Source organism: Buceros rhinoceros, unplaced genomic scaffold, assembly GCF_000710305.1.
Source record: "Buceros rhinoceros silvestris isolate BGI_N320 unplaced genomic scaffold, ASM71030v1 scaffold9764, whole genome shotgun sequence".
Classification (NCBI taxonomy): domain Eukaryota; kingdom Metazoa; phylum Chordata; class Aves; order Bucerotiformes; family Bucerotidae; genus Buceros; species Buceros rhinoceros.
This window is the reverse complement of record NW_010407653.1, coordinates 4,109-18,669: the sequence shown is the minus strand read 5'-3', so window position 1 is coordinate 18,669 and position 14,561 is coordinate 4,109. Positions and strand designations below refer to the sequence as shown.

At 53.6% G+C, this 14,561-nt stretch overlaps 1 protein-coding gene across 1 annotated transcript; it reads right to left on the bottom strand.

Annotated features, from left to right (window-relative positions):
- Positions 1-356: 356 nt before the first annotated feature.
- On the bottom strand, positions 357-12,407 carry LOC104492057 (trinucleotide repeat-containing gene 18 protein-like). The gene is made up of 14 exons (XM_010134559.1): positions 12,017-12,407; positions 9,297-9,739; positions 8,317-8,478; positions 7,379-7,520; positions 6,808-6,925; positions 6,345-6,420; positions 5,859-5,967; positions 4,862-4,978; positions 4,428-4,592; positions 2,746-3,854; positions 2,429-2,617; positions 1,862-2,098; positions 1,692-1,766; positions 357-1,167 (listed from the first exon to the last, which is right to left on the bottom strand). Exons 1-14 carry the CDS (start codon positions 12,405-12,407, stop codon positions 961-963), a joined length of 3,540 nt encoding a protein of 1,179 aa, XP_010132861.1. The 3' UTR covers positions 357-960.
- Between the last annotated feature and the right edge of the window lie 2,154 nt (positions 12,408-14,561).

The window sequence follows — 14,561 nt, the reverse complement described above, 5'->3', positions numbered from 1 at the left end:
TCCCTTCAAACGATGGGCGAGGGCTTCCCAGCAGCTCCATGGCTCTGGGGAGTAAAGCTGGGCGAGGGATGCCAAAATCCAGCAGCCTGTCTGTGGTCTCCTCTGCTCCAAGCGCTGAGCAGCAGCTTCTCCCCGTCATTTCCTGCTCCACTGCACGCTCCAAGACGAGTTCTTTGTTTGCCAAGCATCACGCCCTCGCCACGTGCTTGCTCCCCCCAGCACCTTTCCAGGGCAGGAGGGACACAGCATGACAGAGAAAGCGGGTCCAGACTGTTTGTTTGAGGCAGTGGGAAGGCACCATCCCCGGCTGGACGTTTGCTCCTCCTCTTCTGCCATCTCGGTGCTGGGCCCCTCCATGCTCCACATTGCCAGCCAGGGGGGTCCTGGGAAAGGGAGCCGCAAAAAGCCACTGAGAGGATCGAGACGAAGCGCTGAGAGAGACTCATCCCCTTTCTCTTTCACCCTGTCCTTCCTAAAGGGTCATGCGAAACAAAGCAGGAAAGGGAATATAAGGACGGAGAGGAGCGTACGCAGAAGGTGAGCAGGTGTCCTTCCACGTACGGGCAGCGTCCGAGTTACTGATGAGGGCAAACGACACAAAAGGGATCCCTCCTGCCGAGGGTCCCGCTGGTGAAATGATCACGAGACCCATGTGCTTTCCTGGACCAAAAGGAGGAAGGGAGAAGTTGGTCAAGTGTCACCTTACTTAAAGCCACTTCCAGAAGAGCCTTGGGGCTCAAGCACCACCACCCCACAACGGCATCTTCCTCAAGTCCTGCAGCTGCTTCCCCAACCCCTTGCCTCAGCCCTCTCCTTCCTCCTTGTGTCTCTCGCGCTCTCCTGTCTGTAGTGTGACACAGAAGTCATGAGCATTGAAAGAAACAATCATGTCGTCTGAACAGGCACGTCCTCAGGTTTGTCCCATCCCTTCCCGGGGGGTGGCACGTGTCCCCTGGGCGGTCAGCAGATGACAGGGACCCCGTCGGTGTTGAAGATCATGCCCGTAGTGGGCTCGTAGGTCCCTGCAAGGTAGTAGAGGTCCTCACTGTCTTGGTATTTCTTTGTCTTTAGCATCTGCTCATACTGATCCAGACCAACAACCAGACACTTGTGTGAGATGGTCTGGACATCGTTTTCATCCACGTGGGAGGACTGGTAGAGGGCTCGCTGCACCACAGGGACAGAAGGAAGGAGACAGAAAGAAAAGGGGCGATTAGATCTCACCAGATTCACAGCATCACCCTCGATATGCAGGAAACACGTCCATCACAACTGGCCAGGGCTCAAGAACTCCCCACTCATCCCCAGTGCAGCCCAGGGGAGGGACGCTGAGAATGTGCACACGCTCAGGGGCAGCCTGGACACAACCCATCCCGCACACCAAACCTGAGCCCGCGCCTTCACTCAGCTCCCACCGGTGGGCAGGCTCCGGGCTCCGGCTGACAAGAGCAGAACATGGAAGCCAGGAGTTTGTCATCCTCACTTCACAGATGCAAATGCAGAGATGGGAGCTGGATCCCAGCCCTCTGCTCCTCCCAACATCCTGCAGCTACACCCACCCTCCCAGAAACATCCATCAGAGTCCTGGGCGCCGCAGACTCAAGCAAGAGCCAGAGAAGCTGGGGGGCATTTCCCCAGCACCATTTGTTATGGAGTCCCCAGCAACCCAGCCCTCCCCCAAGCTCACCAACCTCCATAAAGTCCTTCCTCTGGTTGGACGCCTGCAGAGCTGTGGACAGACTCCTGCCCGATTTCTGATCCCAGCGCTGTGCCCAAGAGGAAGAGAAAAAACAAATGTGGGTTTGGAAATAAAAGGGAAGCAGCAGCTTTGCAGCGCTCTCGGTGAAGGAGACCAGCCTACCTTGCCTTCGTTGAGCTTCTTGCCAGGGTTGGTTTCTTCTGGGTGATAAAACCACTTGACTCGGACCACCATGTTGTTCCCCCACGACTCCCACATGCTCTGGATCCGGCCAATGTAGGGCAGGTTGGGGCGGCCGGCTGAGAGGAAGACCGCACAGTCTCCGATGCGGATTATTTCCTTGCCCCGGACAATAGCCTTGTAGAAGAGCTTCCTGGCCTTCCCCTTCATTCCTCGTCTCTGTCAAGAGATCATGCAGGTGAGCAGCCAGGGATCATCCAGGTTTTACCCACCCACCACTGCTTACCCTGTCCCACAACCTTCACTGCCGGCAAAGCCACAGGCATTCCCACAGAAAATGGGGCAGAGGGACACGCCACGCAGGATGGCTCCCCCAGACACAGCAAAGGCCAACCCCGATCTCCCTGCAAAGTGGAAACCTTGGCCAGCGACACCCCATGCCAGCAGAGTTTCACCACCCCAGGAGAAGGGACAGGGCGTGGGTACGAGGCACCACAAGGCAAACGCCAGCGCCGAGCACTGCAGAGAGGTGGGAGAGGCTGCGTTTACCTGCGTGGGTTTCCCAAACCACTTCCACAGCTGCCGGGCAGGGAGGAAGGCGGCGATCTTGGGCCTGTTCTCTACCGACGGCAGCCGTTGGCGCTTGGCCAGCTCTTTGGTGGTGGGCAGGTGGATGCCCTCGCGCTTTTTGGGCCTGCTCTTGTTGCCGCTCTGCTGCGGTGCCGGCTGTTGCACCGGCTGCTGCGCCGGCTGCTTCTGGCTCTGGGTTGGCGCTTGGCCAGCTCTTTGGTGGTGGGCAGGTGGATGCCCTCGCGCTTTTTGGGCCTGCCTTTGTTGCCGCTCGTCTGCGTTGCCGGCTGTTGCACCGGCTGCTGCGCCGGCTGCTTCTGGCTCTGGGGGTGGGAGGACGTACGGGATTTCCCTGCTTGCTTGGTTTGCTTGGGTGGGAGGGTTTGCTGCACCGAGGAGCTTGGCTGGGCCTCAGCTACTTCGTCATCAGAGCTACAGGAGGAGTCTTCATCTGTAGTGGAGGAGGAAGAAGAGCTGGAGCTCGATGAAGATGAAGTAGATGAGGCTGAGGAAGAGGAGGAAGAAGAGGATGAAGAGGAGCTGCTGCTAGAAGAGGAAGAGGAGGAGGAGTTGGAAGAAGAGAGAGGGGACGATGCTCTTGAGCTGGCCGAGCTGCTGTCCTGGGCTTCCCCTCGGTTCTTCTCAGCCTCCTCTTCTCCCTCTGACTCTGAGCTGCTGTCGCTGCTGTTGCTCTCAGACTCCTCCACAGCTGCTGGAGCTGCTGCCTTTTCCTCCTGGTCCTTTGAGGCAGCGAGGCTCTCCACTGAGCCATCAAACTTTCCTCCAAAGCTGGCAGAGGAAGGGTCTCCCTCAGCTGCTTTGGTTCGGGAAGATTTCTGCTTGCTCTCTGCACCCACTGCAGGGGAATACCCCAGTCCCAAGAGACCCTTGCCATCTCTGCGACCAGCCAGGTTCGAGTCCTCCAGCATCCTCATTGCCTCCTTCATCTTCTTTGTCTTCGGAGACATCACGCCCTCATGGTCCAGCTTGATCAGGATTTCGTTGTCATGCTTCCTCTGAGCCTTGACCACGGTGCCAAACTCCTGCGTCTCTTCCGCGGGCCGCCCTTTCTTGGCCTTGGCTTTCGACGCTGAAGCATCGCTGGAGCCGAAGGCCGCCAGCGTCCCTGGGAGGTCGCTGTAGGGTTCCGTGCCGAGGATGCTGCCAAACACAGCCGGCTGGTAAGTGGGTTGTGGGGGGCTGTGCAGCTTAGTGGAGATCTTCATTTTGCTGCCTTTTGACCGCTTTTCTTCTGTGGGGGCAGGAGAGCCTCCAGTCGGCAGCGGTTGCGATTTTCGCGACCCTTTCATGCTTGGCTTGCCCAAGCAGGCTGGCTTCTCTGGGACTGAAGAGGTTACAGGTGAAGACTCAACCTGATCCTTCTCTTCTGGCAAGGCAGCCTCTTCTGCAGAGGGGAGGAAACACAAAGGCACGATGTATCCATCCAGATGGGCTTTGTTAGCTCGGACACAACCAGACACACCAGCGCTGACTGGTCTCTGGCCAAGGCTGGCTTGTTCCTGACTGCTTAGGTATCCCCAAAGAGTCACAGGTCCTCACCGCTCCCTGAACAGCCTTACTAAGCAGCCTGGCCTGAAGCCAGTGCTTGTGAGCAGCTGATGGGCAGCGCCCACCGACACCGCTTCAACTGCAAGGGAACCAAACTGCTCATCTCCTGCACCTCTGGCCCTACTGATGGCTGCTAAGGTGCTCAGCTGAAAAAGGGACCCTGCTCTGCAGCGTGACTGACAGAAGGAGGCTCTCGCAGCACAGGCCAGCTTCTGAGCCAGCCTCCGCAACAGCAGAGAGAGCTGATGCGTGGATGCTCTGCACTCAAGCAGTGCATCCATACCCCTCCAAACCTTGTCCCAAGCAACAACTCCAACTTGGAGTTTTCCCAAGCTCCAACTTGGAGAGGGTGGTGGGGAACTGTGCAAGGACTCTCTCAACTCCATGTCCAGCAGTGGTGACAACCTACCGGCTTTCGCCTTGACACTTGGCTTTCTCCCTCGCCCTTTGCCCTTCGACACGGGCTCCTCTGACCCCAGTGCAGCTCCCTCTTTTCCTTCTCCAGTGTCTTTGCTGGATTTACGGCTACGGCGCTTGGTGCTGGGCACCAAAAGGGCCGGGGAAGGCTCAGCACCTGGAACAGGTCAAAGAGATGGTCAAATGCAGTCAAATAACATATGAAAGAGAGACACAATACAGGGAATGTTTTCTGAACCAGTTCTGCAAGAGGGACTGGGCCTTTTTCCCTGTGGGTTAAATCCCAGCCCACCCCTGCATGCCCATAACTGACGGTGCAATCTTTGTGATCGAAAGTCTGTGAACTTGTCCCAGAAGTCCCCAAGGCAGCTGGCCCCCATCTCAGAGTGGGAAGTGTCATGCAAAAAACCGAACAGCGAGACTCACACTGAATCTTGTAGTCGGGTGGGAGAAGCCGAATATGAGACAGCGGAATCCGTCCCGTGTCCCCATCATCGAACTCTACTGTGATGAGATCACCATCCTCCTCCAGATCCAGGGCTCCTGTGGATTGGGGGAGCAGAAAACAGGATTTAGGGTCAAACATCTGAATGCAAACCCTTTGACAAGGAAGTGGGGATGTGGGAGAAGACAGAGAACTTGCTCCAGCTCCAAAGCATCCTGTCCCCACCTTTCCTAGGCTGTGCTGGGAGAGCACAGAAGATTCACTCTGCAATGGAAAGTCCCTGGTAATACTAAACCAGTCCATCCAGTGTAAAACCTCCCAGTCAGCAGCACTGCTCCAGAACATAACCACCATTCCAGTCTGACTTCCCACCTCTTTGCCCTATTTCCCTCTATTCTGGCAGAAATTCACGTCTCTGTTTTTACTGCAGGTTCTTTTACTTTTTTGGCAGTCACAAGCTGCTGTTTTTCACCTTCTAAGAGAAATAAGCTTGTGTTCTCACCTTCTCTCCTTGCATCAGCACCGCCGGTCTGTAACTCAAAAATAATTCTTCTCTTACACACAGTGTGACCAAGAGCCCAAAGCAAGACCAGCCACGGTAGAGTTGCCCAGGGCTCTTCACTGGCTTTTTAACAGGACGAGATGGGGGCGCTGATGTGTCAGAGGCAAAGCTGTGAGTGAGCAGGTGATTTAGAAACCTCCACAACCTCAGCAATGGCTGGTGCCTGCAGTTAATTCTGACTTTTTGCGGTGTGTTAAATTTCTCAGACCACTTCCTATGGCAGCACATCTCCTGGACCAACATGATGTCACTAAACCAGCATCATAACTGAGTTTGTCATGACCCAGAGCAGAGAAATGGCCCAGGCTCTCACCTCTGGGACACTCACGCAGACCTCAGGTGAAGAGATGTCCCTCAGGACATGTAGGATTGACACATTCCTGTCCCACAGTGCAGAGTAACCAGGGTGGCCTTACCTCGGACAACTGTCCCTGGGTAGAGGCAGCGGTACTGCTGGCTCCAGTAGGCTGCAATCCTCGTGCCCTCGGGCAGGAACCGCACTGAAGGGGGTTTCACATCGATGATCTGCTCGGGGCAAGGGGAAGGCAATTACTGACGTTCTTGGTACCAGCATAGACCATCCCAACACACCTGGCGTGTAGCAAAGCAGCTCTGGAGAAGGCAAGGGACTGCTTCCCTGCTGGGAAATGGCCTCCTGTCTGCTCACAGGGCAGCATGAAGGACTATCCCTGCTGGTGGACAGGCCTAGTGCCCACTGCGCCCACTGCCACTGGGGGAGCTCAGCCATGGGGCAGTGACCCACACCACGAGGAGCTCTGCCCAGACTGGCCACAGAGGAAGGACCAGAGCATCCCTGAAGCCCCCAGCTGGGGGCTCCCAGCCCCCTCTACCCCAAAAGAGGGCTCAGGCACCAAGGACAAGCACCCTTTGGTCTCACATACCGCTTCCTGCAAGAGCTGCTCCAGGCAGTAAATGTGGGGACGGTTTCCCCTCTCGCCTTCCACTACCACACGGTATCTGAAACACAAAGACCTGGTCAGACACGGCGCATGGAAGATACCACCCTGATTAGCTCACAACTCCCTCTGAACCCTACCACAAGCTCACTTGAAAGCACTTAATGAGAGGTAATTGGATTTTCCTCTGTGCTGATAAACCAGAGTGAACGCTCCTTCCCTCCTTGCCAGACTCAGCCTCTCACCAGCCATCTCTACACAACTCCCAAATCCATCTCTACATCCCCGTACACCCGCAGAGCCTGGGTGGAGATGGCAGCCCCTCAACTCAATGCCCTCCTGGCCAGCCTCAGCCTCTCACCAGCCAGCTCTACACAACTCCCAAATCCATCTCTACATCCCCGTACACCCGCAGAGCCTGGGTGGAGATGGCAGCCCCTCAACTCACATGTCTGGTGAATGCACTGTCTTGACATGCCCGGCATAGAGCAGCTTGTCATCCATGGGGATGAGGACACGTAGACCGTCTTTCAGCTCATCTTTGTCAATTATGCAGGAGCGGGGAGCTGCAAGGTGTTGGAGAAAGATGGGGGTTAGAGAGCACCAGGCATGAAAAAGTGACAGCAAAGGGTGAAGGAAACCTCGTACCCCCAGCATCTCCCTCCCTCAGGAAAAGGGCAGTCAGCCCTCTGCAGAAAGGGCCCTCTCTCTCTCTCTCTCTCTCTCTGGCTAGCTCCTGGCAGAGGAAAATGTTCCCCTCTTGGTAATAATAATATACTGGTAAAAGAAAACAGGGCAGCTCAGAGACTGGGCTGCTTCTAGATACCACACTCGGCCACTCTGATAAGGCTTATTTTCAGCAAGCCAAACTGACTGGGTAAGTGGTATCTCCACCCCAAGGACTCATGGCTTCAGATGAGGAATACGTGAAAGCAGCGCAGTCCTCCTCTGAGCAGCCCTGGGAAACTTGCTCAGCTCCTCTACCTGTACAACCAGCCCCCAGCCCCTCCTGCCCTCACCTGGTGTGGGCGGTCGCTCGACCAGCATGCTCAGCGGGATGTTCTCATCCTCTGAGAAGCTGCTGTCTTGGTTGGGTTCAAAATCCTCTTCTGCTGCCATGCTCTCCATGAGCTTGCTGACAGCCCCTCCCTTCCCTCGGTTCTGCAGGAGAGCAAGCAGCACGTCAGCTGGATGACAACAGGCAACAGTCTGTCCCCATCTCACCTTCCCCCAGCAACAAATAACCTGAGGATGTCGGGACAAACTTGTCTCCATCCTCAGCTATGTTAACCACACAGAGTTAAGTGGATGTACCCAAACTTGCTAATAAAGATCTTCGGTTTTCTGGGTTTGTCCCCAAGCTGACCCAAAGCTGTTTCACACATCCTAGCCACATCTCACTCCTGAAGGTTAGGAGAGATGCTGTGAAGCAGTCAGCAGTGCCTTTGCTGTCCTCACTGAACGGCAGCAGGGACTGCTCCTATTCCTTCTCAAAGCCCCACGATGCGTTTCTGGATGTTACACACACCGTAAGCATTACGCTTACATCATGTGAGAAGACGCAGCAGTGTGTGTTATGAGAGAAGACAGGCAACAGCAGTGGAGCAGCAACCAGCTGTGACCCGGCTCGCCCACTGCTGAGTGAGGCAACTCCACCACCATCTCCTTGGTCCTTGCTCTCCATGAAGACTCTCCCTCCACCCCGTGGCGGCCTTAGAGAAAATCCTGCCTGCTAATTAATTTGGGGATGAAGGCAAATGAACACCAGATGGTAGCAGCAGGTACTATCTCATCGTCTTCCTTGGGTTTTAGGCTTCTCAAACCAGCATTTTGCCTGTAACACACCCAATGAAACCTGCATATCTGCTTTCCCTCCCTCACGCTGCAAACGTCCAGAAAAAGCGTGGGGCTCTGCCAGCCACCCTCCAGTTCACCCAGACTAGAACCAGCCCCTCACCTCTTTTTTCACCTCCTTGGCTTTCACTTTGGCTTTGCTCTTCTTGGTGGAGCTCAGGGCATTCGCCAGGCTGACACGAACATCAGATGGGGAGCTAGGGATGCCAGGAGGAGACATGGACGAGGAGGACGAGCAGCAGGGAGTTTCTTTACCTTTCTTCCGCTGCTAAAAATAAAAAACACTCCCATCAATAAAGAGAGGATTGGTAAAGAACTCAGCCTGGGAAGAAGGGAAAGGTGGAGCAAAACAGGCTGGTCTTCAGCCAGCAGTTAGTTCACTGTCTACGCCACGTCCTGTACCTCCCAGCTCTGCTTTCAGGCTTCACGCATTTTGGAAAGAAGAAAGAGCAATTGCCTGGAGAGCAATTCCTGCCCATCAAACCTTCCCTCAAAGAGCTCCAAGAAGACCCCAGCTGGCCTCATGTCACAACTAACTTGTCTAACTCTCCGCACAACCAGTGCTCCTCCATAATGCTGCCGTGAACTGAACCGGAGGCAGAGGGAGCTGAGCTTTCGGCCAAGATGAAGAACCATCAACCCAGAGATCACTGCCACCACCAGCCAGGGACAGCCCTCAGCAGATACCATATAGAATGAAAACAGCCTTAAAGGCCAGTGCGGGGGCCACAGCTCAGCAAGCAGACAAGGTCCAGTGGAGACTGGGAGGGACTTCACAGAAGTTTTAATGCAGGATTGTCCAACCCTGGCCAATCCGAGCAGGATGGATTTGGGACACGGAGGGCAACACAAGCAACCTGTCCTGTTCAACACAACAGGTTTTCATTCCCTGCAAGTCCCTGCAATCTGACAGCTCCTCCAGGTGTACATGGGGCTAGCAGGGGTGACAAGGGGCAGCCAAACAGCATCAAGGCATCTGCTGAAACAGGACTCAACTCTCCACTGCTCCAGCAGAATTAATCGCCCTGCCCTCACCCTCAGCTCCCAAGGGTCCCACGCCCGTTCCAGCAACGCATTCCTCACCTTGCTTAGCTCCTTCCTCTCCTTCCCCTTGCTGCCCTCCTTTTTGGGGCTCATGGGTGCCCCCTTGCCACAGCGCCCAGGCTTGGAGACAGGAGTGGAGCTGGCAGGCGCCGTGGGGGTCAGCATGGCTGAGGATGTGGTGGCATCGTGGAGGAAGATGCGCTCGCTCCGGCGCCGGTTCCACAGGTCATCGTCGCTGGCCTCCAGCCCAAACTCAAAGCTCAAGTCCTTGGGGGATTTGAATTTCTTCAGCTTGCGTCCTTTCTCAGACCCAAGCTTGGCCTTGTCGGTGCTCGCAGATCCAGAGTCAAGGTTGCTGGAGGCCTGGCTTGGCGGGATGCTGCTTGCCTCCAATGGCCCCTTCTTCCCCCGCAGCAGCCCTGAAGGTGACTTCTTCCTGATCTTGATCTCACTCTCCGAGTCGGTGTACTCAAACTCAGTCCCTAGGTACAAAGGATTTAACCATCAGTCAAAGCCCTGACTGAACCATCCTGCTGGGAGCTTTTGGGCTCCATGGGAGATGCCGTGGCTGTTCAACAGAGTCCTTGCTTGTTCCCCTTTCCAACCCCTATAACCCTCAGATCTGCATTTCCGCCCCATAAAACACTGATTTTCCTGAAAGTAAGTCTCCTCTGCCCAAAATCAGAGCCCACCGACTCCGGCAGTGTGGTTCAGTATGTTCCCCGCCTCCATTTCCTCCCTTCTCCCAAAGACAAAACCCTGCAGGAAAGCCCTTAAAAGACAAGACACTCTAACATTCGCCCCTCCACAACAAGGAGTAGCTCAGCTGAAGCCAAGCACAAACCCCAGAGGCTGAGCCTTCCTCCCCTCCTGGTGGGAGTCCTCTCCAGTCTCACCTTCGCTTCAGGAGAACAATCTCTTTAACAAATTGAATAAACCCAAATTTCAAGCTTATTTTTTCCCATTGGCCAACCAACACCACAGATCTTTTCATTGGCTCAGTTAATCACCTTAGAAGTCAAGAGAGGTAAATGATCTTTTGTCTGTGGCTAACGGAAATCCCCTCACACCGGTCTCTGCTCTGCATCGTGGGCACAGCAGGACCCAGAGGCCTGAAATACTGTAGTAAAGCCAAGATGTCCACCACCTCCACTGTGCTCCCCTGAACCTGATAAAGGAGAGCATGTTCATACGTTTCCAGGGGGAGAAGGGAAACTGAGGCAGCACCTACACTCTCAGTAACATGGGCAAGAGGCAGGCAAAGCACTGTGGCTACGCAGGCAATGTGCCACGAACAGCTAGCAGGAAACTTGCCCTAGGTCATATAGTAAGTCCATGCCGGAACAAGAGGCTGAGTCCAGATTTTCTAAACCCATTTAATTCTCAGGGCACTGGATGTCATGGGGTGGCACTGCACCTCTGAAGATGTGTCAAAAGACCCAAGACAGCATCAGCCCAAGTCCTCTCTTGTATCCTACTGCAGCCTGCTGTGACCTGCCCTCTCTGCACACACACATCTGCATTGGCTCTGCCTCATGCCAGGGGGGTTGGCAGAAACTCTTCTCAAGCCCCACAGTGAATGGCCCCTGCTGTGACAACCAGTGCATGCAGAAGAGCCTTGAGAAAGGACACAAGGGACTGAACAACATTCAGGTGGGAAAATGGAAACAGACAAGGCACAGGCAGGGAGAGTGTCTTCTCTCCGTCCTTCTCTGCTGGGTAAATTCAGTCTGCAGGAACCTGCTCTCCGCTGCTACTCAACCCTCTTCCCCTGAGACAGTCCCAGCACGAAGAGGAGAAGCACAAGCCTGTCAAAATCAGAGCTGGCGAGGCTCAAAATGAAAAACCCATTGGAAATAACCACACTCCTTCTACTCTCTCGCTGCCGCATGAGGCAATTTCTAGATGCTTCCAGTTTCAAGGAGGGCAGGTTACAAGGTGATGAATTCTTAACAGAGGCTGCTGGAACAAGTTGGCAAAAGCCTAATATAGCATGGAAACATGCTAAAACAAGGCAGGCTCCCAAGGAAGACATCGTTTTCCATTCTGAACCGTGCTATAAATTCCATTATCACTTAATAAATATTAATAGAGAATTTATAAATGGAGCCCATATAGATCTGTCTGACCGGGAACAATGTCACCAACGGGCACTTGTGCAGCAGGGCATGGGGAGGGGAAGAAATGAAACTCCCTATTAATTATGTGTAATGTGCTGAAACAGACCGAGATGGGGAGAGAGCCAGGGGGTCTGGCACTGCGAACACATGAGCAGAGGAAGAAATGCTTGTTTCAAGTCTCACTGGCCGCTTTCTGTGAGGAAGCTGATGGACTGGGCTGACTGAAGGAGTTTTTCTTCCACTTGGGTGCCTAGGATCAGTTGCGTTTAGCATGTGCTTCCTTCCCTAAAATGTAACAGCACTTCACTGCCTTCAGCTCTCTGTCCAAGGGGACACGGTTTCTCAGCACTTGCCTCTCAGCCTTAAGGATTCTCCAGGTAGGAAAAGAGGAACATTTCAGAAAGCCACAGGCAACTTCCCCCAGGGAAGCCATCGGTGGGGCTGCTAAACCTGCCATACCCATGAATGCTTCTGCTCTTCTTGGCAGGCGATTCCCCCCACCTTAGCATCAGGATCAAGCAGCCAAAAGCAAAGGGCAGGACAGCATCTGGTTAACAACCTGCTCTCTTGCAGCACAGCTGGGACCTTCTGAACCTTCCACCTCGCCCCCACGGCACCAACCCTCACCGTGCAACTCACCCATCAGGCTCTGCCGTTCCTCCTTCTTCTTCGCCTTCTGCTTGGCCTCCAGCTGGATGATGGAAAGTGGAGGGGGAACGATGGGGCTGGGCATTGCACTGGCGGCAAACCTTGCCAGGAGGCCCAGGCCGCTCTCGTCAAGGGCAGGTGATGAAAGCCTGTCGGTGCCATCTGTCCCATAGTCCTCTGCTTCCTCCTCTTCCTCTTCATCCTCCTCTTCTTCCTCCTCTGAGCTAGAATCTAGCACGCAGAAAAGAGGGAGCCCGTTACAAATCTCACGGCGTTGTGCATCAGCCACATTTCCACCCCGAATCGGTAACTCTCCTGCTGCTCCGTGCTCACTTAAGTAGCACTGAGCCACCCATGAGCTGAGCCAGAAGGTGTTGGCCATGGACACATCGTGTCTTTGCAGCCATGCAGCCGATATCACCCTACCTACCACCACCCTTGAAGGACACAGCGATAGAGGGTATGGCAGAGAGGACCCCTTCAAGGTGAGGGAGGCAAGAGCAGAGTGCTGGCAGAGAGGGGAAAAGGATACCAGGCTCCCCTTCCCTGCAGCTTTCAGGAGGAATTAAAAGCTTAATTCCTTTGAAAATCCCAACCTTGGAGCTGTGGGATTCTCCTCCCACCCACCACCTCCTCCTCCATAACGAAATCCATTACTGTCATCAGAATCAGAGATCAGCATGGAAGGGGAATACCAGGGATCAGCTTGCGCCAGGGCGGGAGGTGAGGAGGACACAGGGAGAAGGAGGGGCAGGAGGCAAAAATGCAAAGAGGGGGAGAGAAATAATAATTTGAAAGCGATGAATTTGGAATGCGTAAGGGAGGAAAGTGTCGGTAGACAAGGAGGAGTGTTTAAACCCTGCCTCAAAACTCTCCATGCCTTTCCTCTCCCTCTCTCTACTGCTCTGCTAGGGAAGCCCAGCTCAGCACAGGGAGGGAGGGCTGCCCACAGCCAAAATCTAATCCTGGCACGGAAACCAGCCTTGCCGACACCTGCCGAGAGCAGTGGGCTGGGGTTTTCCTTTACGGTGTATGTACAGCAGGTATTTTGGGGGTAGATGCTCTGTGAGTGGCACCTCTCCCTTCCTACAGCACTTCCCAAGAGTCTGTCATCAGCTCAAAGGCAATTAATTTTAACAGCATCTCATCCAGTTAGTGCTGCGAGTGAGAGGCGCTGTATAAATGCACATATACCACACACATCCATATACGCACACATATATGAGCACATATGCCTATAAATGTAGAGAGATTTAACTGCAAAAAGTGGGTCTGGAAAAAGATATTTCATTTCTTTTGAAATTGAGGGCTTAAGTAGGATCACTGAGGTGGCTGGAAAATTTCCAGCGCTAGCAGGAGACCGGCTCTCCCGCCCGAGCCCGCTCACCAGCTCCCGGCCAGCCACTACCCCTGCATCTGAAATCCAGCCAAATGAGAAACCAGATCCCTTCGAAATGAGCTGGAATGAACACGAAAATCCTTTTCTTTTCACGTACGCCCTCTGGGATAAATAAAAATGTCCTCAACACTTGGCTCAAAAAAAAAAATACAATAACACAAGTGTTATTTTTCCACTTCGGATTATTTTCCCGTCACATTAGAAGTAACAAGAATATGAGAAAACAGTGTTCTCATCCTTGCATTTTATCAGCTGAAATAATGGTCAGCTATATCTATTTTTTCGTAACAAGACAAGCTTATATCCGCAGCATACAGCAGATAGTCACAGAATACTAATTTTTAACTGCATAAAAATCCCTCCCCGTTTCAGCTGCTCAGGTTGTTTCCTTGTGATTGATAGAAAAATGCTCCTAAACCTACAGTCCTGCAGTAAATACCAAGAAATCCACAGCCTTGCTCACTCCTTGCTTAAAAACCACATGCCAAAAAAAAAAAACCCACAGCAAATTAGGATCAGATTCCTTCCCCTACCAGGAAATGGGGCACAACTGCTGTTTTTCTACCACATTTTGCCAAAAAGAAAACAAATCCAGATGAACTCGGCTATTCTGAGACATGGAAACCACCTGTCTGCAAAGCTGCAAAATCCTGCCCGAGTTCAAGACATACCATGGGGCGTGGAGACCCCCACCACGCATTCCACTGGGCTCCAAAATGCAGCAATCTTCACCAAAATCAGAAAAAAAGGGAAAAAACAATCAACCTGCACAGCTCATCATGCCAGACCTGGAGTCGTTGAGCCGAGGGGTTCACTGAGCAGCTGGAGAGGAGAACAGGTAGAAAAAGGGTGAAATGTGCAGGAAAACCCCTCCAGGACCTGTCCTGCGCGAATCCCCTGGCACTTAGAGACTCCACACGTGTGAGGGCATAAGGGTGGCCCGACCGCTGCGGTATTTCAAGGTAAAGCAGATTTAAAAGCCAGGATGGAAGCAGCTCACGCTCCAGAAGACGTACAATGCAATAACGCACCTGGCAGCTATTCTACCCTCCCAAACAGACGGTGTCACGCTACAGAAAGACAAGGGAAGATTTTCTCGTCAGCATTTTTACCAAAACACTTGTATTTTTATCTGCA